The sequence below is a fragment of the Myotis lucifugus genome, unplaced genomic scaffold, assembly GCF_000147115.1.
Source record: "Myotis lucifugus unplaced genomic scaffold, Myoluc2.0 scaffold_768, whole genome shotgun sequence".
Taxonomy (NCBI): domain Eukaryota; kingdom Metazoa; phylum Chordata; class Mammalia; order Chiroptera; family Vespertilionidae; genus Myotis; species Myotis lucifugus.
This window is the reverse complement of record NW_005871816.1, coordinates 136,160-160,945: the sequence shown is the minus strand read 5'-3', so window position 1 is coordinate 160,945 and position 24,786 is coordinate 136,160. Positions and strand designations below refer to the sequence as shown.

Below are 24,786 nucleotides of genomic sequence, written 5' to 3'. Positions count from 1 at the left end.
ACCCCTGAAGAGGTTAGGAAGGGCAGAAGGGGTTCCAGCCTCAAAAGTACTGTGGGAGCCCTAGCTGGTGTGGCTCAGTGGATAGAGCCTACGGACTGAGGGGTCCCGAATTCGAATCCGGTCAAGGGCACATGCCTGGGTTGTATGCTCCGTCTCCAGTGTGGGGCGTGCAGGAGACAGCCGATCAATGATTCTCTCTCATCATTGATGTTTATCTCTTTTCCTCTCTGAAATCAATAAAAATACATTAAAAAAAAAAAAAAAACAAGAACCGTGGGAAAGAGCTGTGGGCAGAGATGGTGTGACCTTCCAGCAGAAACGGTGCCACTGTGGCTCTAACAGGGGCTGTCGCAACAGCCTGCGCTGCCCTTCACCTCTGACCCAGTTATACTGGGCTTGGTGCCTGGATGAGGCCGCTGTCCCCGGCTGGCTGTTTTAAGAAACACTGTCTGGCTTCTACTTAAGGCGCTCTGTGACAGCGAAATCACCGAAATCACCGTGGAGGGCCCCAATCTCTCCCCCACTCTCGTCTCCGTGGGGGGCGGGGGGGGGGAGAGGAGCGATATCAGAACAGGTGGCATTTCAAAGTGCATCATAGACAGGAAGTGCCCTCCAGGAGGGAGTGCCTCCCCACCTGCCCGCTCCCTTCACAAACACGCCTCCAGGGCTTCCCGATTTGACTGACGGGCTATGGGAGACCCAGAGGAGAACAAGAATCTACCACCGCTAACATCACGGAACCAAACATTCCGTTTTAAAATAGCAGCTGTTCCAAAGGGCAAAGGACCCAGAAGCACGGGCTGTCAGGGTGATCCTGAGCCGTGGGAACGCTGGCATTTCACTGGAATGCAAACGCACTCCTGGGGCTTCCCAGCCAAAGCCCAGGCTCAGGGCTCTCTCAAAACCTGGGTGGGCCCGGCTCCAGGCTCAGGGGTCCAGCTTCAACCCAGGAACCAGGTCACAGTTCGATTCTTGGTCGGGGCGTGTGGCCGGTTTGTGGGCTTGAACCCCAGTGTGGGGTGTGCAGGAAGCAGCCAACCAATGATTCTCTCTCATCATTGATGTTTCTCTCTCTCTCTCTCTCTCTCTCTGATTCTCTCTCATCATTGATGTTTCTCTCTCTCTCTCCCCACCTTCCTCTCTGAAATAAATAAAAATATTTTTTAAAATAAAGCTAAAAAAACCTTTAAAAAATAAAATTAAAAACCAACAACAAAAAAACCCTGGGTGGGCTGAGAGCTTGGGGGACACACATGTGGCGCCTCCAAACCGAAGCGGTTGCACAGACACCCGGCAGCGCGGGCGGGGCAGGCTTGACACTGAATTAACCTTCCCAGGAAGAGGGCACACAATTTTCATCTCTAAAAAAAGGCTGTTTTGACTTGACGCCACATAATTCCTATCTGGTCATCCAGAAAATGTCTTCCCAGGAAGAAAGCCCCCTTCCTTAAACCCCCAAATCCTCAGCTTGCTGCCAGGTAGGCCACGCCCACAGCCAGGTGGGTGTGATCCCTGCCCACTCACCCATTTACACAGACCTGCGCTCTGAAGCCAAAGTCCAAGGGTCCCTGGGAAGCTGCAGCGAGAAGGGAAGTGCCAGTGCCACCGGACTGCCTGCCAGAGACGCCCGCCCGGCTCCCACGGCCTCACCTCCACGGGCAGGGACAGGCCAGCTGTGACTCTACTCCGCCTCCCTCACCTCCGGGGCAGCACCTGGGCATCCTCAGCCCACGGCGGAAAGCCAGGCTGGTGACTTCAGATCACACAGCAACCCAGAGCCCCCGGGACACTCAGGACGGCCCCGGCCAGTTTGGCTCGGTGGATAGAGCGTCGGCCTGCGGACCGAAGGGTCTCTGGTTCGATTCCTGTCAAGGGCACATGCCATGGTTGCAGGCTCCTCCCCGGCCCAGGCCCTGGTCAGGGCTCGTGCTGGGGGCAACCAATCGATGTGTTTCTCTCACATCGATGTTTCTCTGTCTTTTCTTCTCTCTAAAAATCAATGGAAAAATATTCTCAGGTGAGGATTAAAAAAAAAATTAAAACTCAGGACTGCTTTTGGCCTTCGAGAACTGCTTGTCTGTCCGTTAGCTCAGACACCCGGGTGGCCGAGAGCGGAGGCTCAGGAGTGACGGAGAAGCGGCAGGCTCGGCCTGTGGGGCCTGCACGCCAGGCTCGCACTGAGGGTGATGAACAGTTACCAATCCAGGCTCGCCCACCCCCCCTCTAGCAGCTGGGGCCGGAGCAGTCAGGGAAGGCTGGGCCTGGCCAGAACTTGCCCCTCGTCCTCCTGCTGGAGCCTGAAGCAACCAGGGAGGGACGCTGGGGCCCTACAGCCTCCGCCAAGGCACAGGCTGCTGCTGAAACGACCCAGAACCAAGAGAAAAGTCTCACGCCACGCAAAAGTGCAAAACAATCTTTTATTGTTTCCTGTTAAAATAGGGGGCTCTCATGGGAAAAGAGTGCGAGGAGAGCCTTCCTACACTGTGGGCCTCCTCTCATCCCAGCAGGCCGGGACCGCACCCCACACGCCTCACCGTGTAGGAGGGAAAGCTCTCTACCTGAGGAAGTAGACCACTCCATTCCGCTTTGGTTACTAGCATGCCTACAAAACAAACGGCCCACCGTGGGCAGGCTACCTGCCCTACACACGTGCTCATCCCCTCAGCTGGCAGGCGTGGGTCTCAAGTCCACACCCCTGTGCGTGTCAGAGGGATGACACTCTGACACCTGGTGGCTGTTCCTGGCTGGGGACCAAAGAAGACCAGCCCCTGGGCAGCTGGCTGTAAACATGCATAGTACCTCCAGGGAAAGGTGGAGATCTCCCCTTTTGAGACTAGTATGTGGGGTACAGAAGGGCCAGCAGTCAACCCACCCATGGACAGTACTCTGGCCACAGGTGGTATCTGGTCTAGAAGCTACTGACCCCGCCTCAAACCCTCCTGAGACCCTTAAACTGACAAGAGTGAATTCAAGTTTCAAACGGCACACCACGTTATAGCAGGCGGAGGGCGTCATTAAGGCACGCGGTCTCGGCGAGTCCATGCACAAAGCTCTGACACCCCCCACCCCCCCCTTCAGGACGGCCTAGTCCTGCCCGCCGCTCCTCTTCGGGAAGTTCCCAGCATCCGGAAGCCTCGAGCAGCCTTCAGCCTCACAAGTTGGGGGTGATCCAGTTAAGGAACTTCATGGCAACTTCAAAGCCGAGGAAACAGGCCTGAGGAGGGTTTGGAAGAGAAGAGCGAGCGGGAGTGTGACCATTCAGACGCCAGCACCACTGGGCTGGCCGTGTCAGGACCAGGCCTTCCCTACCCCTCCCACCCAGGTCAGGGGCTCCAGGTGCCTTCTCATTCCCAAGAGGGAAGAAAGCGCATGGCCACAGCTGCCCGCTTGTCATTAAGGCGCACGGTCTCAGGGGCCAGGCCAGGGAAGCAAAGCCCCTCACCTCAGAGCATCTCAAAGGCAAATCTCCCTAGCATCTTCAGGAAAGGGAGCGAATTAGAAGGCTCTGGCTGGGGGTGGGTTTTGGGAAAACCGAGCCCCCGATCCAATCCCAGGAGCAAGCACAAGTCGGCCCCGTGCCCTGTTCTGACCCCACAGGGAGCACGGCTGCCGGCACTCACCGCGTTGGCCGGGAAGGCTCGGATCATCACCGCCGTGAACCCTTTGTACAAGGACGCGACTCCTTCATTCCGGACCAGCTCCCGCAGCACGTCTCGGAAGCCATTGGGGTATTTTCCAGGAGGAGCTGTGGGCAGAACCCAACTGTTAAGTCTTCCGGAAGCTTCCTGACCTGACATGGTGACCACATGAGGACAGTCCTGCGCTCAGGTCTTCCTGCAGCGTCACAGCGCCAGGGGCGGCACCTTGCAGGTCGTCTGAGACCAGTCCACAGACCACACATTCACCTTGGGACAGACAGACACAAACGCCTGGAGCGCTGGTGCCGACACGGGCCCCCTGCTCGGGTCGAGGGAAGGAGAGCTGATTCGACTTCTTGTCTCACTTACTTTGGGTTCAAGCCGACAAGAAAAGGAGCCTGGGGCTCTAGAACACAAGTGCCTGCCAGGGAGCGTGCTGGTCAGATGGGTGCTGGGGGTGCTGTGGAGAATGAGGGACCCTCAGGCCTAAGGCTCTGCACCCCAGGGGCAGCTAGGTCCAGGGCCCCCCCGCCCCTCTCTGCCCTCCACTCACCAGTCTGGAAGCGGGACTTCAGCACGTCCGGGGGGATTGCCACCACCCAGTTGAAGATCCCGGCGACGCCCCCAGCCGCCAGGATCCGAGGCACGCTGAGCTCACTGACGCTGCGGACCAAGCAGAGTCAGACACAGGCTGTGAGGGCCATGCTGACCCCGCTCCTGCGCAGACGGCGAGGGAGGAACCGGCCGAGCGAGAAGGGCCAAGGCCAGGGCTCCGGGGACCTGCAGCGCACCCCTTGAGGAGGCTTCAGGCACTTATTTCAAAGACTTGCTCCGTTGGGTGAGACACAGAGTGAGAGAGGGGTCCGCTGGGCCTCAGCAGCCATGGGAGGAAAAGGGGGTGAAGCCAGGAGCAAGTCCCACTTCTGCGTCCAGACCCACTCCCAGCAGGGCAGCCTCCCCATCGCGGAGCACAGTGGCTCCGAGCTATTCTGCTCTCCTCACCTCTTTCCCTCGGGAGTTAAGATGTTCTTCAGCCACTCATACGTCATGAAATACATCCCGCTGGCTGGAACGTCTGTTAGTGGCAAGAGAGGTGTGAGTAAACGATGTAAATCCCCCGGGTTTCCTGAACTTAGCAGAGCCGAGTGCCCATCCTTCCGGCTCCCTGGGAAGTCCCTCGGAAGCACCCCCTCCTCGCAGTGATCGCATGTAGGGACCAGGTGCCGCTCTGGGGCAGGTGCGGGGGAGTGAGTGTAAACACACATGACGTCACCTCATGTTCAAAGTCCCTCTGCGTGGTCCCCACTGACATGCCCACTCCAGTTAGAACGGCACCTCGCATCTGGCCTTCCTCCAAGCTACCAGCTCAGGACCAGGGTGGGGCCATCTCTGCCTCTCCTACTGCCTCTCAAAACCAGGGAGAGCCCTAGCCTGTTCGGCTCAGTGGCTAGAGCATCGGCCTGCGAACTGAAGGGTCCCAGGTTCAAGGGCACATGCCCAGGAAGCGGGCTCGATCCCCAGTAGGGAGCGTGCAGGAGGCAGACAATCAATGATTTTCTCATCATTGACCTTTCTCTTTCCTCCTTCCTCTCTGAAATCAATAAAAATATATTAAAGCCCTAGCCGATTTGGCTCAGTAGATAGAGCGTCAGCCTGCGGACTGCAGGGTCCTAGGTTTGATTCCGGTCAAGGGCACATGTCCTGGTTGCAGGCTCGATCCCCAGTAGGAGGCGTGCAGGAGGCAGCCGATCAATGATTCTCTCTCATCATAGATGTTTCTATCTCTCTCTCTCCCTTCCTCTCTGAAATCAATAATTATATATATATATATATATATATATATATATATATATTTTAAATGTATTTAAAAAACAAAACAGGGAGAGCCCAATTGTTCCAAAGTCACCCTTTCTTCCCACTCATCCCTCCAGCCGCAATTTCTACCTACATGCCACTCCCCTCCAACTGTCACTGTAATGACTCCTCCCCTCGAGGGACAGCCCCCGGAAGGGTGGAAGGTCCCCCATCTTTCTATGTGTCCCTATTGGCCAGAGGCAAGACCGCCTAGAACCAGGACACACAGTCCCAGCCTTGTCGGAGCTGTGTGCTGTGCTGCCAAGGCTGATGTGGGGTCCTCCTCAGGTGGTCCCCTCAAGGTGACCTCAGGGGGAGGGCCTCGAGGCTTACCTCGCATGAGGGTGAGCACAGTCCCCTTGTAGATGCCTCGGATCCCGGACTCCTGGTACACCTTCTTCGCACAGTCCAGGGCACCGGTGTACTTGGTTTCCCCGGAAGAAGCCTGAATCTGAGGGGAGCAAGGAGGCAGCAAGTCAGCAGGAGCCTCACAGTCAGCAGACACAGCAGGTTAGAGAAGATTGCAGGAGAGCAAGGAAGTGGTCAGTGGCATGGGACCAGCAGAAGATGACCGTCACAACAACCATTATGTGGAACGTACAAGGTTGGTGCGAGTCCCTATGCAATAAGGCCAGGTGAAGATATCACAAAATGTACACGCACTGACTAGAAAAAAAATCAACAGCGGAGGAGTTGGAAACTAAGTGAAGAACTCTCCCCAGTACAAAAGCATTCCCAATAAAGTGAGTTGGGAGATCTAGACAGGAGGAGACAAATACATCAGTCATTCACTTAGTCTATTTCAACAAATATCCACTGGGCACAACTCCATGCCAAGACCTAACCGACCATGAAGCGTGGTAAGAAAAGGTGAACTGGAAGCCGCATCCAGAGCTCTCCAAGTGTCTAGATCAGCGATGGCGAACCTATGACACGCGTGTCACCTCATTTTTTTGGTTGATTTTTCTTTGTTAAATGGCATTTAAATATATAAAATAAATATCAAAATTTATTTATCTGAAACAGAGTTCAGAGTAATGATGTTAAAAATGCTCAACAGTATGAAAAGATATAGTAACTATGAAAAAAGAACAGTCTGAGATAAAGAATGACACAACACAAATAAAGAACACATTGGAAGGAATACACAGCAGATTAGGGGAAGCTGAGGATCAAATCAGAGAATTAGAAGATAGAGTTGAAAATATCACTCAATTAGAGAACCAAAAAGAAAAAACAATTAAAAAACAGGAGGACAGCCCTAGCCGGTTTGGCTCAGTAGATAGAGCGTCGGCCTGTGGACTGAAGGGTCCCGGGTTCAATTCCGGTCAAGGGCATGTACATTGGTTGCGGGCACATCCCCAGTAGGGGGCGTGCAGGAGGCAGCTGATCGATGTTTCTCTCTCATCGATGTTTCTAACTCTCTATCCCTCTCCCTTCCTCTCTGTAAAAAATCAGTAAAATATATTAAAACAAAACAAAACAAAAACAATAACAGGAGGACAGCTTAAGGGAGCTGTGGGACAATGTGAAACATAACAATATTAGAATAGCAGGTGTGCCAGAAGAGGCAGAAAAAGAGAAAAGAATAGAGAAGGTGTTAGAAGATATAATGGTAGAAAACTTCCCTAACCTGGTAAAGGAAAAAGTCACACAAGTTCAGGAGGCACAGAGAACCCCAAACAAGAAGAACCCAGATCCACACCCAGACACATCATAATGAAAATGCCAAAAATTAAAAACAAAGAGGGAATCTTAAAGGCAGCAAGAGAAAACTGTTACCTATAAAGGAGTTCCCATAAGGCTGACACCTGATTTCTCATCAGAAACTCTACAGGCTAGAGGGAATGGCATGAAGTACTCAAGGTGATGGAAAGCAAGGATCTGAGACCAAGATTACTATATCCAGCAAGGTTATCATTCAAAATAGACGGTCAAATAAAGAGCTTCCCAGACAAAAAAGGGGCTAAAGAAGTTCATCACCACCAAACCAGCATTACAGGAAATGCTAAAGGGACTGCTGTAATGGGTTGCTGAGAAGAAGAAACAGAGAGAGAAACCTAGCCATGCAGAATTAAAATGGCTATAAATAAGTACCTCTCAATAATAACCCTAAATGTAAATAGATTAAATGCTCCAATCAAAAGGGGTAGGGTAGCTGAACGGATACAAAAACATGACCCAGCTATATGCTGTCTACAAGAGACCCACCTCAAAGCAAAAGACACACAGGATGAAAGTGAAGGGATGGAAAAAAATTTCCATGCAAATGGAAAGGAAAAAAAAGCTGGAGTAGCAATACTCACATCCAACAAAATTGACTTTAAAAGCATCATGCTAAGCCAGTCGGAGAAAGAGAAATATCATATGAACGGTTCTCACTCATTTGTGGAATATAATGAACAACATAAACTGATGAACAGAAATACAGCCAGAGGGGGGAAAATATGTATTCTAGAATATAATAGAAGTAATCCTGTTATTTGCAGATTTTTAATATTTCCTACAACTTTTGTGATATCATACTAGGTTAGTACAGTTTTGGTAATACTATTATACTTAAAATCCTTTTATTCTTGAAATATTAATGTTTATTGCATGTAATATTATATGTAAGATCATTTTTCTTGAATAATTGGTGCTTACTGCATTAACATTATCATATTTAAAATTGTCTTTCTTGAGATATTAATGTTTATTGCATGTACATTATTATATTTAAAATTGTTTTTCTTGAAATAAAAAACACTGGGGGAAAAAGAAAGATGTCAATTTTTCTAAAAATAATAAAGAAACTATAGACTGGGAGAAAATATTTGTAAACCACACATCTAACAAAGCACTATCATCTAGAATAAAGGACTGTCAAAACTCAATAATATAAAAATAATCCAATTAGAAAATGGGCAAAATATATGAACAGACATTTCACCAAATAGGATATACAGAGAGCAAAGAGCACATAAAAAGAGTTCAACATCTTCAGCTATTAGGGAAATACAAATTAAAAAGAGCTATCACTACACACTTGTCAGAACGGCTAAAATTAAAATAGTGAAAACACCAGATGCTGGTGAGGATGCAGAGAAACCGGATCACTCACACACTGCTGGTGGGAAAAAATGGTACAACCCCAAAACAGTTCGGTAGTTTCTTTAAAAAACTAAACATGCAACTACCATATGATTCAGTAACTGTACTACTGGGCATTTATCCCAGAGAAATGAAGATTTATTTTCTCAGAAAAATCTCTATATAAATGTTTATAACATCTTTATTCATAATAGCCCCAAACTGGAAACAACCCAGATGTCCTTCCATGGATAAAAAGTCAAACACATTGTGGCTCATCCACACCATGAACTCCTTAACGGGAATGAATTATTCATACATCAACAACAGGAATGAATCCCCAGAAAAGTATGCTGAGTTTAAAAAGCCAATATGGGCTCAGCCAGTTTGGCTCAGTGGTTGAGCATCGACCTATGAACCAGGAAGTCTTTTTCCAGTCGGGACACATGCCTGGGTTGCAGACTCAATACCCAGCAGGGGAAGCAGGAGGCAGCCAATCAATGGTTCTCTCTCATCATTGATGTTTCCGTCTCTCTCTCCTTCTCCCTTCTTCTCTAAAGTCAATAAAATATATTAAAAAAGAAGAAAAAAGTTCACATACTATAAGATTCCATTTACATAACATTCTTGAAATTTCAGAATTATAGAAAGAGAGTACAGATTAATGGTTGCTGGAGTGGTTAAGGACTGGAGGGGGGAGGAGTGGATATGGTTATGAGGCCTGTGGCAGGCTGGGAATGTTCTGTGTTGTGACTGTATCAATGTCAATACCCTGGCTGTGATATTGTACCATAGTTTTAAGATGTTACCATTGTGAGAAAGCTGGGTAAAGGGCACATGGAATCTCTATGTATTATTTCTTTCCTTGTTTTTTCTTTGTATTATTTCTCACAACTGCACGTGAGTCTATTATATTATCTCAAAATAAAAAGCCTAATTTAAAAAATACACAAAATGGGATGACAGATGTAAACCAGGAAAAAGAACTTGCCACATAAGTGATTAATAATCTTAATCCCAAAGAAAAAAAAATAACCTTAATCTGTCCAAAGCTTTTATAAATCAATTTAGAAAAAAGAAAAAAAAAGAGCAAGGAACACAAATAGGTTCTTCCCAAAGGAAAAATACAAGCAACTAATATTCATCAAAACAATCAGGTGCATGTGCAGAATCTTATTTACAGAGATCTTCGCTGTGGCATATAATCTGTCACACCCCCAGGTAAGGGATTATCGACAGCCATATTGCAATGGCAGCCATATATGTAATGAAATCAGTTGCAGAAAATTATGCTTGAGAAAAATAATCACAGAAAAATAATATGGGATATCAAGGGGGAAAAGTTGATTATAAAACAACTGTAGTAGGTGATCCCAATTTTATTTCAAAAGATAACATTTCTTAATATACATGTTTACCAAAAAGACTAGCATTCACACAGAAGCGTAACCATGGTTACCTCAGTGGGATAGTATCATGGGTGATAAATAAGTGTTTTTTTCCTTTGTGCTTCTCTGCATTATCACAATTTTCCAGCAAGAATTGTGTATTAGCCCTGGCTGGTTTGGCTCAGTGGATAGAGTGTCGGCCTGCGGACTGAAGGGTCCTGGGTTCGATTCTGGTCAAGAGCACATGCCTGGGTTGCGGGCTCGATCCCCAGTGGGGGCTGTGCAGGAGGTGGCCGATCGATGATTCTCTCTCATCATTGATGTTTCTATCTCTCTCTCTCTCTTTCCCTTCCTCTCTGAAACTAATAAAAATAAAAACCAATTAAAAAAAAGGTGAAGGGAGCCTGCCTGGTTTGGCTCAGCAGATAGAGCGTCAGCCTGCAGACTGAAGGGTTCTCAGTTTGATTCCAGTTAAGGGCACATGCCCGGGATGCGGGCTCGATCCCCAGTGGGGGGCGTGCAGGAGGCAGCCGATCAATGACTCTCTCTTATCATTGATGTTTCTACCTCTCCCTCCCTCTCCCTTCCTCTCTGAAATCAATTAAAAAAAAAAAAGGTGAAAGGACATAAACATCCACATATTGTATCTGAATAGAAAAGCTGGCCACCTCTCCCCACCCAGATCACAGTCTTACCTGTAACAAGCACTTGATCCGTTCTCCAGGGGTCATGATTCCCGTGGTGAATACGCCAGATAGCATCCCAGCTGCAAACAGCTGGGGGTAGCTGTATTGAAAACAAAACAGAGGCAAGTACCTGTGACTACCTGCCCAGGACAGAGACAATCCCAGCAGAGGATGACTTGGTAAGAAAAAATAAGTCCTTGGACTGGGCAGAAAGCCCAGCACAGATAAACCATATTTTGCACAAAAGCCAAGTTCCAGGTGTATTCTGATGTCAAACCTCCCAGGGCAGGGGCCTCAGCGTCAAGAGCCACGCGACGCCCAGCGGTACGTGCAGCGGCCTCACCTGCAGGGAGAGAAGCTCTATGGCGAGACACGGTTTCCTCCCCGGGGCTGCCACGCACAGTGACTATGGACAACTCCCCAGCTCTCTGGGCCCTGCTTTCCCGTCCATAACACTCAGGATTGCTGGGGGTGGGGAGGAGCCACTAATCAGGACCTGGGTCTCAGTCGGTCCCAGATCCCCTCCAATCTCACCTCCTCTGGAGCACCAAGGGCCTGGAGGGCAGCTGTGGCCACCTCCACGGGCGGAGGGGCAGCCTGGTCAGTCCTAAGGACTGAGCTCTAAGAGACTGAGAGGGTCAGACAGGGGTGGGACCTAGATAGGCATGGTGGGTCCTGTGGCCTCTGTGCAGGGAACAGGCCCCAGTGGCCAGCGATATGGCTCCTCACCCTGGCCCCCCAGAATGAGCCACACAGAATGTCTGGAGGAGTCCTAGCATCTGAGCCCACAGCTGTCACGCCCCTTCTGGCATCTTTCCTTCTAGGATGAGCAACACCAGGCTGGTCTAGAGGGAATGGGACTTATAGCCTCAATGAACATCTCAACAGAGTCCCCACAATTTAGCAAATGTTGCTGAAGAACTTGACTTACTCGCCTAAGCCTCAGGCCGCACCTAACCCCAAGCCTCTAACAGCTGAGCCTCAGGCCAGTTCCAACCAAAGGGGAGCCCGAGCCCTGAGGAACAGTCTCAACAGCCCGGTCTGTCCACACACTTGCCCCAGGCAGGGCCACGCATCCGCCTGGGCCATGCAAGCCCAGCACCCAGGCTGACTGCTGAACAGCCAAGAGACGTATTCATGGTCTCCTTCACGTCCCGTTCACACTGCTGTCCCCACGGGGAGACCTCTCAGCAAGTACACGTCCCCTTATGAGGCCAGCGCGCTCCATTCTCCCAGAACACCCGGACCCTAGGCCGGGCTCACCCCCACCTCCTGGAACGGGGACTTTCCTGGGAATGGGTGTCTGTGTGCACAGGGCACCAAGCAGACACTCTGCCTGCCTCCCCGCTTCTGCCACCTTGGTGGGGGGGCGTCTGAGTGCTGGCCCTTCCTGGGCGTCTACCCCAAGGCCCTGGCGCTGCTCCTTTCCGCTCGACCCTCAAAGGCTCCTCACTGCAGGAGGGGACACGGCGGGGGGCGGGGGGGTCCTGAGTGTGTCACCTCTGCTCACGCAGGAGAGTGTCCCTCTGACGCTGACATGATCTAAGGCAGCGGTTCTCAACCTGTGGGTCGCGACCCCTCTGGCGGTCAAACGACCCTTTCACAGGGGTTGCCTGAGACCATCCTGCATATCAGATATTTACATGACGATTCATAACAGTAGCAACATTACAGTGATGAAGTAGCAACGAAAGTAATTTTATGGTTGGGTCACAACATGAGGAGCTGTATTTAAAGGGCCAGAAGGTTCAGAACCACTGATCTAAGGGGAACACAACCCACAGGCCAAAGTACTGGCAGCGACCCCACTGGGGTGGGGTGCGTGGCCCCGGTACAGCCGTGAGAAGCCTGTTTTCAGGAGCTACTTGTGTCATGAGCTGTAACGCTGTCTCATCGGCCCCTGCATCCCCAAATCCAACTTCTTAAAGTTTATTGAAGAGAAAAACAGCAACTTATCTCACGTTATCAGAGAAACTAACATCAGACGCCATTATAACCGTATTATAAAAATGGAGTAAAAGAAAAATGGGAAACTCCCTTCCCCAAACAGGTGACGGGAAGCAAGGCTGCCGCTGTCATTACTGAGCTCCCACACGGCTGGGGCCCCGGCCCCACGTGAGCGAGCAGACCTCACAGCGCCCACCCGCCCGCCCGCCCGCCCGCGGGGCTGGTATCAGGACTGTCCCCGGTGAGAGGGTGAGAGCAACACTACTTTACAGAAGGAACTGGACAACCTGGAGGAAGGAGGGGTGCTTTTCCCTTTCGGCTCGCGGGGCAGAGGACATGTAAGCGGCTCCCTCGTGTGGCACTTCCAGGGCAGCGCCGGGGCCCAGGTGGGCAGCCACCCCTGCCAGCCACGGTTCTCTCCTATAACCCGGTCACCACAGCAGCGCAGCATCAGGTGCTCCAGGCCTGTGAGCACTCACCTGAGCACGTCTTCTGGGCGTTTCTGTTGCAGTTTCTTCCCCAAACCAAACCCAAAGAAGCACACGGCGAACATGGGGGTGACCCCGATGATGGGGGCGGCCATGCCTCGATACAGCCCCCTGACGCCCTGCAAGGAAGCAGAAGCTGTTTGTAGACACCCCGCCCTTCACACCGAGGCCTCCTTCCTCACCTCTCCGCTAAGCAAGGAGAGGTTTTAAAAGGAAGAACACCCCACATTTATCAGAAATAGTTGTCCTCTTGGCCGTGGCCAGTGGGACGCGGTTGGTTGGGCGTCGTTCCGAGCACCAAAAGGGCTCTGGGGGGATTCCCAGTCAGGGCACATGCCCGAGCTGCAGGCTCGATCCCCGATAGGGAGCACGGGGAAGGCATGATTTTAAAAACAAATACAAAAGTCCCTCCCACATCAATGCTTCTCTCTCGCTCTCTCTTTCTCTCTCTCTCTCTCTCCCTCTCCTTTCCTCGCTCTCTCTCAAAATCAATAAAAAGTATTTTTAAAAGAGAGAAATAATTGTACTTAATGTACTGTTGGAGAAAATGGAAAACAGTGTCCATTCTGGAAGAAAATCTGGCAGTACCATACCTTTTACCAGGAAATTCTGTCCAGAAATGCATGCTAAGGAAATACTCAAAGATGTAAAATAATAATAATACCACCAGGCACTTATAAGGTACCAACATTTTGGAATGAATCTAAAAGCTCCCAAATAGGAGATAAATGAGACAAAGTGTAGAAATTCCATAAACAGACTACCACACACTCATGAAATCACACGGTAACATGAAGAGACCAAGTGAAAACAAAGCTATAAAACAGGAAGTACAATGTGATGTGACTTCCGTGGCGTAAGATTACAGGTGATGAAGAAATTTTGTATTTTCCAAGTGTGAAGACATGGGATTTTCGTTGTTAAAAACAATAGTAGGACCGCACACCCGTTTTCACCAGCATGGTTTGGTATGAAAGCAGTGAGGTAGCAGCTGTAGGCAGACAGTAGGACGAAGAGACAGACATCCCGACCAAACGAGGGCAGTGAACCAGGGAAAGGACCGTCCGGACCTGGGAGAGCAGCGGTCAGCCCGAGCGCGGGGACTTCCCGAGAGGAAGCCCGTCCAAGGGGAGTGCACGCGGGGAGGGCGCCAGAGGCTGTCTCCAAGGAAACCTGCAGAACCACACACACGGGACAGCACTCCCACTGCCCCGCGTGCGGGGAACCGGACGGCACCCGGGGAGCAGTTAGGGTAATTTAGGGTACAGGGTGGCGGAGACAGCCACGGACAGAAACACAAGCGACTGAAAATGGACATAATGATCAACCCAACCTCAGGAAAAACACAGAGTTGCACAATAAATGGATGCACATTACTCAATTAACGGAAGAAAGCAGCATATATGTATATATAGTTGCAATCATAGAAACAGTGAATTGGGTTAAATCACAAAGTAAGAGGGGAGAGGTCATGTAAGAGTTAGAATCGTCTACCACAAATAGGGAGACAAAACATGACAATGTGTGAACCGGAGCAGTAGATGTGTATTGTGTAGCTCCATAGAAACAGCGACACAGCGCTTTGCTGCTTTGTTATAAGCCTTTCGGTAACAACTCAGTGCTTGTATCACTTTCATACAAAATAATTTCTAAAACAAACATAAGGAATGGAGCAGTTGCTCCTTATGGAGGGGCAGCAGTAACAGAGTGGGCTGCCGCGGGAGGGTCCACAACCCCCCGACTTTCCAGAGCTAAAGGGGCACAACTGCACCAGTCGGCACACTTGGCTCCTGCCAAGGTCAAAGGCTACTACAGGCTGGAAGCGGACGCTGGAGGCAGGAAACAGGAACGGGTGAACGGAGGAGGAGCTACAGAGCCGCGGGGACAGGGTCCTTCCAAAGCCCCTCTCTGGCTCTCCACCTGGCTGGGCAGGATGCCTGGGTCCTGAGGGGCCACGCCCAGCCCTGACAGCTCCAGCCTTCCGTCCACCGCGCTGGCCCACCCAGACCCAGGCAGCACAACCAAGACCTCTCTCCCCCTGGCAGCTCGGGGAAGCAGAAAGCCACGTCTGGTACAAGGAAAACCAGGGACACACGCCAAGGTGGAGTCAGGAAGTCTAGTCAGCTCTGCAGGGGATGGGGTTTACACAGCCATTCTCACCAGGCCCCCGGCAACCAGCACACTGCCCTCACTAAACAGTGGTTCAATACCGTTGTTGCCCACGGGGCATGTAAACTGGCCTCTTCCTTCCACAGGGCAGAGGACTCGAGCAGACCTAGGAGCAAACTCTCCCTCCCATCCCGGTCCTGCAGGAGCCCGGGAACGACTTCTCCCCAAGGCTGTCTCCACTGACCAGTGGAATCCCCTCTTCACCTGGGTGACACCTGCTTCTCAGTTTCTACATATTTAATAGGGCATTTATTCATATGAGAGTTATATTTTAGGAAGCAAAGGAAGAGAAAGATTTTCAACAAGTTCTTTTTAAACGTGTGCTAATGAAGTGAGTATAAATGTCACTAGTAATTAAAACTTTTTAAATACTCTCCACAACAAAGATTTTAAAAAAGTGAAATTTTTAAAAATATTATTTTTATTGATATCAGAGAGGAAGGGAAAGGAAGAGAGATAGAAACGTCAATGATGAGAGAGAATCATTGATTGGCTGCCTCTTGCTCGCTCTCCGGTCTCCCCACTGGCAACTGAGCCCGCAATCTGGGCATGTGTCCTTGGCCCCTTCAGTCCACAGGCTGACGCTCTATTCACTGAGCCAAACCGGCTAGGGCAAAAGTGAAATATTTAAAAAATAATTTAAAAAATAAAGCTTTTTAAAAATTCCATGTTTTCACTCTAAGTAGTATCTGGAAAATGATGTAATCCGATAACCCCAAACCAATTTAGTGCACTTGTCTGGGGTGTGAAGACTGCGGGCCTCGCTCACTGTTCCTCAGACTAACTTCTCCTCCAGACTTTACCTAAACGTCTGCCACCGATTCCCCATCAAACTGACTGACCAGATTTGTATTTTCTGGGGAGAGCGGCTACAGCGTTTGGACAGGTTCAAGCCTCGGACTAATGAGAGGGCACGGTCCTCTCCTGGCAAAGCCACGTGCAAGTCCCAGCACAGTTATAGCCAAAGGCTGTGGTTGTGAGCTTGACCTTATGGTACGAACTTGTGCTCCCAGGAAGCTGAGTGATGTGGGCTTGATAGAGTTCAGGTGCGTGTAACTAAGATTCGAAACCCTTGAGAACGTTGTAAACTTCTTGACCACACCCTGACTTTGCCTCGTGGAATCTGCTATAAAACAAAGACTTGGCTTGCAGGCCGTGGCGCTGTCTCTCTATGAGAGGGCAGCGTCCCACCCAGACCCAGCTTTATTCTCTTGTCTGTCTTCTTTAATCCCTCACCGCCCCCCGCACCCCCAGGTTCACCCATGGCCGTGCTGGCACGGCACAATTTTCTCCCACTCCAATTACTCCTCATTTATTTCCTGTGCTCCAAATCCTGCCTTCCAAGTATGCTTTAGTCATCCATATAAAACTGGAACCGGAACTAGCAAAGACTCCAGAGCGATGCCAATAGGAGGGCATAGGATGGCATGGTAAGAGGGGCCCCGCTGTGGGCTAGACCTCCAGCAGAACTACACAAAGTAAACCTACCCGGGGGGTCACAAGCCCACCCTGTGAATGTGTTCCTCCGAGTAGGACTGCCCAGCACCAACATACAATACCTCTCTCATAAGAGTCTTCCGGAAACAGTCAAAGGTCCCAGAATACATGGGAGGCTGTCCAGGCAAACTCGGGGGCTGCGTCTGCAGTCGGACCTGAAATCAGAAGTTCAAGTACAGTCATTTCCCAGAATCAGAACTGCCTCATTCAACCTGTTGCATTCAGACTTGTCTTCCCTCCAGTTTATTCAGACCCTGTCCTGACAAGTCATTAGTAATGTGCTTTTAGGGAGTGACAGTTCCTCTGAGTTCTCCATTTATTTCTTACCTAATGTATCCCACAATGACCCAGCTTCAGTGAGATCAAGTGACATGCCAGGAACTAGCTGATGCAAAGCTGAGCTCTAGCCACCACCCACTCCAACATGGAGTGGCATGTTAGTAGTTGGATAAGGTGCTCAAAGAGGGCATTTTGGAGGGAGGTGGATTTAACCTCATTTTTCTTGGTTCTCACCCTCCTTTTTTTTAAATATACTTTATTGATTTCAGAGAGGAAGGGAGAGAGAGATAGAAACATCAATGATGTGAGAAAAATCATTGTTTGGCTGCATCCTGCACCCCCCCCCCCCCCCCCCCCCTCCGGGATTGAGCCTGAAACCCAGGCATGTGCTCTTGACCGGAATTGAACCTGGGACCCTTCAGTCTGCAGGCCAATGTGCTATTCACTGAGCAACACCGGCTAGGGCAGTCCTCATTCTGCTTGACCTTTTGGTGTACCCAACGCTCAACTGTCGCTCTCTCTTTACACTCCCGTCTCAGTACTTCCTCCTTTGTCTCCTTTTCCACCCCAGGCATTCTCCAAGGCTTAGCACCCTCCTCATCTGGCCCACAATTCCTTTCAGAAAACTCAGATTCCAAAAGAAAAGAAGAAAAGAAAAGAAAAGAAAGAAAAGAAAAGAAAAGAAAAGAAAAAAGAAAGCTCAGATTCCAGGGCTTCAGCTTCTGCTCAGTGATGATGTCACTGCGGTTTCCAGATGCTCTCCCACCTTTAGGGCTACGTTTCCATTTGCCTGGAGAAGCTCTCTCTACTCAAACCACCTCCAGAATCCCACCCTCCTGATGAACGTCCATTTGTGCCAGAGCTGCCTAACTACCTTTCTCAGGATTTGAAACCCTAGCATCACCTCAGACTACTTCTTGTTGCTCTTCTTCCTTTTTCCTTTTTTTTTATAATAAATTTTTATTGATTTCAAAGACGAAGGGAGAGGGAGAGAGGGATAGAAACATCAGTGATGAGAGAGAATCATGGGTCGGCTGCCTCCTGCATAGTCCCTACTGGGGACTGAGCCCACAACCCAGGCAGGTACCATTGACTGGAATTGAACCCGGGACCCTTCAGTCCGCAGCCGACGCTCTATTCACTGAGCCAAACCGGCCAGGGCTTCCTGTTGCTCTTCTTGCTCTTACCACGTGAGTACCAAGTCTGTTGGAGTAGTCCTTCAAGATGCTTCCAGAATCCTATATTATTTCCCCCTCTCTGTCTGAGGCTTCTCCCAGGCCAGGTCCTCACCCATCCTTACCTTAGTGGTTCCCAATTATGTCCACTAATTCTTTAATACTCTTCCCTTCAAAAGATAAATCCTAATTCCTCCTCCCCTTGAATGTGGGCCAGATTCAGTGATTCACTTCTATCAAATAGAACATAGTGGTACTGATACTGTGTGACCCAAGTGCACATCTGTGGATGAATGGATAAATAAGATGTGGTAAAAAAAATATATATATAATAGAAGTACTAGCCGGTTTGGCTCAGTGGCTAGAGTGTCGGCCTGCAGACTGAAAGGTCCCAGGTTTGACTCCAGTCAAGGCCTGGGTTGTGGACTCCATCCCCAGTGGGGGGCATGCAGGAGGCAGCCGATCAATGATTTCCTCTCATCAATGATGTTTCTATTCTCTCCATCTCCCTTCCTCTCTGAAATAAAAAATATATGTTATATATGATATATATATATATATATATATATATATATATATATATATATATAATAGAAGACTAATCAGTCAAAAAAATGACATTTTGCCATTTGAAAAAACTTGAAAGGACCTTGAGTATAATGTTAAATGAAACAAGTCAGAAATAGAAAAGTACTATACAATTTCACTTATATGTGGAATCTAAAAAACCAAGAAAACACAACAAAATAAAAAAATAAACAAAACAGCCCAGTGGATAGAGCATAGGCCTGTGGACTGAAGGATCCCAGGTTCGATTCTGGCCAAGGGCACATGCCCGGGTTGCGGGTTCGATCCCTAGTAGCGGACGTGCAGGAGGTGGCCAATCAATGATTCTCTCTCATCATGGATGTTTCTCTCTTTCTCTCTCCCTCTCTGAAATCAATAAAGATATCTACACTAATAAAAGAGAAACATGCAAATTGGTGTCACTCTGCTACACCCACCAGCCAATCAGAGTGACTATGCAAATTAACCCAACAAAGCTGGCGGTTAATTTGCATATGCAGGTGTGGAGCGAAGACTAAAGGCTCTGGCCAGAGTGAAGACTGAAGACTGCAGTTGCAGCGGAGAAGCCAAGCCTCGCTGTGGCCAGAGGGGAAAAGCCTAGCCTCGAGGCTTGGCTTCTCCACTGCGGCCGACCAAAGGCCTGGGTCCTGGGTGCCGGAGGAAAACTGATGCCAGCAGCCAGGGGAAGGAAGGCCTATTGTGCGAATCTTCGTGCAATGGGCTTCTAGTATAAAAAATAAAATAAAAAAAATAAACACAAAAAACTCATAGATACACAGAACAGATTGGTGGTTACCAGAGGGAAGGGGGAGGTGGTGCAGTGGGCTAAAGGGAGTTACCTGCATGGTGACGGGTAGTAATTAGACTTTGGGGTGATCACTTTGTAGTGTATACAGATGTTGGATTATGGTGCTGTATACCTGAAACTTTTTTTTTTTTTAAGTAGGAAGAGGGGCCAATTTTTTCACCAATGAGAGAAACACCGATTGGTTGGCTCCTGAACGTGCTCCCCTCGGGATCAACCCTGCAACCTGGGCGTTGTGCCCTGACCAGGAATTGAACCCACAGCCCTCTGGTGCACGGGCCCGGATGCTCCAACCAACTGAGCCTCCCTGGTCAGGGGTGAGTAAACACTAGACTTCATGTTTCACAATGCCCTCACTTGACAGGTTGCTTTAATCTGGGTCTTGCCATAGAATGACTCCAGCTCTCCTAGGTGAAAGGCAGCAGAGAGCTTGCTGTCCAAACCTGCCAACAGGACATGGCCCAGAGCCATTTCCCTGTTAGATGCCGGATCTGAATTCTAATAAGCCCCCTGCACCGGCCTCCTGCTCTATGAGACTCATATCTGCTCCCCACAAGGGCACCCAGGCCACCATCTGTCAATTTCCTCCACGTGTGTCCAGAAATAAGATCAGAAACTAGGATGAAACTCGGAATGCTGAGTCCCAGGGCATGACCTCTGGCCTCCACGAAGGCCTGGCCGAGTGTGAGAGAGGGAAAGACAGCGAGAAATAGCGAGGAGGCAGGCGTGATGGGAGGAAGATCAGGGCAGAGCCCTATTCGTGTCCTTCCGAAAGCCTGGTTTGACCAGGGCTTCCTCACCGGGGCACCGTGAACACAGGCCTGGCCCTGGGCAGCCGTCCCCTCCTTGGCGGGGGCTCGGCCACTGAGGACATGATCGCTCCCGCAGGGGCCACTCGGCCAACCTGGGGACAGGCTGCAGGTGGCCACCGCCCCCTCGGGAAGGGAAAGGTGGAAGGAGATAGCAAGGGGGCACTCTGCCCAGAGCAGTGTGTCCAACGGCATCTACGGAATGACCGTGCCTCTGTCTTTTTAAAAAATATATATATATATTTTTATTGATTTCAGAGAGGAAGGGAGAGGGAGTGAGAGATAGAAACACCAAGGAGAATCATGGATCGGCTGCCCCCTGCACGCCCCCTGCTGGGGATGAGCCCACCACCCGGGCCTGTGCTCTGAGCGGAATCGAACCCTGACCTCCAGGTTCATAGGTCGACGCTCAACCCCCAGCCGCCGGCGGGCGGTGCCTCCGCATTAGCTCACTCCCCGCGGCGGCTTAGCCGGCTCGGGCGGATGAGGAGCGTTTGCTGGAATCGGACTCCGGGGAGGCGCTGGCCTTGCCCGGCCCCGGGGCAGCGGCGCAAGGTCAGGGAGGCTGCGGGACCGAGCGCTTCGAAGCCCAGCCCGGGCGGCCGGCGGAGCCCGCACCCCGCGACCCGGCCGCGCACGAGGAGCTGCTCCCCCGAACCCTAAAGGGGCGACAGGGAGATTCCCGAGACTTCTCCCGGGAGCTCCCACGGCCCCTTCCCGTCCCGGGCAGCGCTCGCGAGGGACCCTGCTCTCCGCGCCCCGCACCGGCCTCCGCTCCCGCCCGCGCCCCCGCCTCCTCGCACCTTGACCGTGTCCAGCGGGTGCCCCACAAACACCAGGCACATGCCTCCGAAGCCGCCGGCCAGCAGGTTCTTCAGCGGACTGATGGGCTTCGCCTGGTCCGTCATGGTCCGTCTGTCCGTCAGGACGTTCCCTGCCGCCTCGCTGCACCGCCCCAGTCGCAGCTCCGGCTCCGCCGACCTTTCACCCACTTTCGAGTGGGCGGGGCCAGAGCCTGGGGCCGCCCGGGAGGCGGGCCTAGGCCACCCAGCCTGGCTTCCGCCGCGGGGCCGCTTCCGGAAGAGGCCCCGCCCACGTGGGCGTGGCCTGTGGGTGTAGGCGTGGCCCGGGGCGGTGTGTGGGCGGGCTTTTCTCTCCCGGCTCCCAGGCTCCCTCTCCGCAGAAACCGGTTCCGCCCTGCGCTGTGCCAGGAGCCCGTCCCAGGGCGGGAGGCTCAACTGGGAGTCCCTGTGCTTGCGGAGCTCAGAGACCGTAACACAGATAAAGAAGTGAAAGATACACAGTGTATCAAGTGGTGATAACGGCCGTGCTCTGGAGAGAAATAAACCTGGAAAGAGGCTAGAGGGGCGGGGGAGGCGGAGTAGTTCACAGCTTTGACGAGGTGAGTGAGGGAGGGTTTCCCTGGGAGGTGCGGGGCCTTCCATGCAGAAGCCCTGGATGGCCGGTGCCTGTTCTGTCAGAAACCACGGGGAGGCCTTGGAGGCCAGGGCAGTGAGGGGAGCAGGAGGCGGTGGTAGCCAGGCTGACTGTCATGGAGGACATCAGCTCTCCTCTGCAGGAGAGGGAACCATGCTGGTGTCCGGGTGAGAACAGACAGTAGGGAGCCAGGAGAGAGCAGGCAGCCTGAGGAGGCTCATCTCTGACCCGGCTTGGATCAGGGGCCATAGCAGAGGAGGTGGCGAGGGGTATTTGGATACTGGGTATATTCTGAAAGAAGAGCTTAAAGGAATTGTTAATGAAGAGAATAAAAGGTGTGTGAGAGAGAAGTTAAGGATTATGCTAATGTTGTGCCTTATTGACTCTAGGCGCACAGTATCCGGGTATTCATCATAGTACTCTTTCATTTCTGTATGTGTGACATTTTTAAATTTTAAAAAAGCTGTGAATAGTAGTGGTTACACTATTCTGTAGCAGGTACCTCAGTGTCAAGTACCTGAGAAGTCGCCCTGCGGAGGCACCCAGGCTGGGGGGAGCCTGGAGCGGGGAGACGACCATGCCTGCTGGGGTGGAAGGATGAGTGACAGGATCAGGACTGCGGTCAGCAGTGACTGGCCTGGCTGGTCCACAAGTCCTGGAGGGCAGTGGCAGCAAGGGGGTTGGGGGACCAAAGCCTGTCTGCTCTGTATTATAGGCGTTTTCTAGAAAATGATGGGAAACCATGTGAGAATTTGTTGTTGCTGATCCTCACCTGAGGGTATTTTCCCTCATTGCTTTTCAGAGAAAGTAGGAGGGAGGGAGGGAGGGAGGGAGAGGGAAAACCTCGATGTGAGAGACACATCAATGGGTTGCCTCCCGCATGTGTGTGTCCCTTCCTCCCCCCAACCAGGGCAGAAAGCAAACCCACAACCCAGATAGGTGCCCTTGACTGGGAATCAAACCTGGGACCCATTAGGGCCCGGGCCAACGCTCTAACCACTGAGCAAGAGCTTTTAAGCACGAGTAGTGACATGATCCAATCTGTTTTAAAAAATCTATTTTGGAGGATAAATTTGTTCTGGGAGGAACTGGAAGCAGGGAAACCAGTTAAGAGAGAACATAGTGGTCCAGGCAAGAGGCAGTGAAGGCATGAACTGAGGCAGAGGTCATGGGAGGATGGGAAAGAGGATAGAACCAGAGGCATTACCTGGAATCCTACAATAATTCTGGGTCACAGACACACTGCAATTGCAGTGCCCATCTGAGGAAATACCTGGCTAGCGTCACACCTGTAGCCTGGGGGGCCAGGAGAGAGAGGTGAGGGCCAGAGACAGAAACCAGGAAGGCTTCGGCATGTGATATACATATGTAACCCCCGGGAGACTATACCCTGGGAGAGGGGCCGGCATGAAAGGAGGAGCCCCCAGAGCGGAGGTTGCTATTAGAGTTTTGGAGAAAAATGAAGATAAAATGGTGCCTTTGAGTCCAAGAGATGAAATGATCAAATGCTGGGTCAAACGAATGAATTTCCAGTGCTCATTAGGTTTAACTAGTAGTCACTGTTGACACTAGAAGAAGCTTGCCAGGAGTGTCGACACCTGATGCATCCAATGCTGAAAAGGCAGCAAGAAGGCAGAGGCCCCGAAAGTCAATTATTGGTTCAAGGAGCTTGGTAGGGAAGGGAAAGGAACAAAGAATTAAAGGAGAGTTTAGATTTTAGGGTGTTTTTAAAAGATGGGACTGAGGCTGATGGAAACATCAAGGAGTGAGAAAGAAAGAACAGCTGATGAGACAAGGTCCCTGAGCCCTGGCCAGTGTGGTTCAGTTGGTTGAGCACCGTCTCATGCACCAAAGGGTCGCCGGTTCAATTCCTGGTCAGGGCACATGCCCAGTTACAGGCTCCATCCCCAGTAGAAGGCGTGCAGGCGGCAGCTGATTAATGATGCCCTCTCATCATTGATGTTTCTCTCTCTCTCTTCCTCTCTGAAATCAATAAAAATATTTTTAAAAAGAATATATCATAAATACCTTTTCTTGTCAATAGATGCCTTTGTACAACATCTATTATTATTAAATAAACAAATAAAGGGCTGTTTTCTCAAAACAAATGAAGTAAACACACTGGATTATAGTAGACTTTTATGCTGCTAAGATACAAGTGAGGAGTCCCTCAGACAATCCTACAATAAACATACTCGTTACCATTAATTACTCCAATTGAATTGGAGTTTTCTAGCACGTATTTGCACCCGATTTAGGTACCTGTTTTGAGTTCAACTGAAGTTGAAACTCGTGTAGAAGAAACATACATGAGCACATACAAGCAGCAACAACTAGATTAGAGAGCCCATTGCACGTCGATCTCTCAGGACTTGCACGACTCGTGTCTGGGCGGGAATGTCTGGTCACCGACGGGCTCGCACGGCCCGGGCACGCCCTGCGTCTCCGGCTTCGCACGGGCGCTCCCAGGCGTGCAGCACAGCTCGGGGAGCCTAGCGGTTCTAGCCACGCCGGCCGACGGCAGGTCCTGGAAGGTACAAGTCATGACTGGCGCGTCCTGTATTGTTGGGGGCAGGGGGTGCAGCGAGGCAGTTAACATTCAGTTTCGTGTGGCGAATCGGGGCGCGCAGAAGCCCCGCGGCTCGGGCCGCCCGGCGACGGCCTCCAAGCGGAGCATCAGGCGGCCCGGCGCGCCGACCCGAAGGCCCCGCGGGAAGGAACAGCTCTTCATCCCCGAACTCCACGGACGTCGAGAGGTCACCCCGCACCCAACACCCGCGTCCAAACCGCGAAGTGGGGCGCCCGCAGCGCAGCGCTGGCTGAACCCCCGCGGGCGGCGGAGACCACGCTCCAGGGTCCGAGCCCCCTCCCCCGCGCCCCCCGCCCCCCTCGGAGCCGGCGCGCCTAGGTCGGACTCCGGGACGGCGGCGGGCGACCGCCAGCGTCGGCCGGAGGGTAACACGACCCGGCGCCTG

General features: G+C 51.1%; 2 protein-coding genes across 9 annotated transcripts in view; one reads left to right on the top strand and one right to left on the bottom strand.

The window, feature by feature from the left end:
- Nucleotides 1–2,399: 2,399 nt before the first annotated feature.
- SLC25A20 (solute carrier family 25 member 20) lies at nucleotides 2,400–21,461 on the bottom strand. 4 transcript variants are annotated; one of them, XM_006106116.2, is made up of 9 exons: nucleotides 21,178–21,461; nucleotides 16,802–16,894; nucleotides 13,065–13,192; nucleotides 10,648–10,738; nucleotides 5,826–5,943; nucleotides 4,641–4,713; nucleotides 4,192–4,301; nucleotides 3,621–3,745; nucleotides 2,400–3,214 (listed from the first exon to the last, which is right to left on the bottom strand). In XM_006106116.2, the coding sequence occupies exons 1-9, from the start codon at nucleotides 21,280–21,282 to the stop codon at nucleotides 3,152–3,154; spliced, it is 906 nt and encodes a 301-aa protein (XP_006106178.1). In that variant the 5' UTR covers nucleotides 21,283–21,461; the 3' UTR covers nucleotides 2,400–3,151. The 4 variants fall into 4 exon arrangements, 2 of the variants coding, with proteins under 2 accessions (XP_006106178.1, XP_023602709.1); XM_023746941.1 differs by having other exon boundaries at nucleotides 21,222–21,374; XR_002827058.1 differs by having other exon boundaries at nucleotides 3,144–3,214; nucleotides 3,621–4,098; nucleotides 21,178–21,381.
- Nucleotides 21,462–24,286: 2,825 nt separating this feature from the next.
- ARIH2 (ariadne RBR E3 ubiquitin protein ligase 2) overlaps nucleotides 24,287–24,786 on the top strand; it is a 54,779-nt gene continuing 54,279 nt past the window's right edge. Inside the window, exon 1 of one of the 5 annotated variants that reach the window (XM_023746949.1) lies at nucleotides 24,287–24,345. The gene's annotated coding sequence lies outside the window, so the exon portion shown is untranslated. The remainder of the gene's footprint in view (nucleotides 24,346–24,786) is intronic. The other 4 variants (XM_014448120.2, XM_014448122.2, XM_006106114.3 and 1 more) reach the window with 4 other exon arrangements.

Excerpts from the sequence above, each read along its gene's own strand:
- SLC25A20 (XM_006106116.2), bottom strand. The coding sequence starts at position 21,282 with ATGACGGACCAGGCGAAGCCCATCAGTCCGCTGAAGAACCTGCTGGCC. Across the intron at positions 16,895-21,177 it reads ACCCGCTGGACACGGTCAAG|GTCCGACTGCAGACGCAGCC; the intron begins GTGCGAGGAGGC and ends TTCTGATTTCAG. Across the intron at positions 5,944-10,647 it reads GGATCAAGTGCTTGTTACAG|ATTCAGGCTTCTTCCGGGGA; the intron begins GTAAGACTGTGA and ends TGCTCCCCTCAG.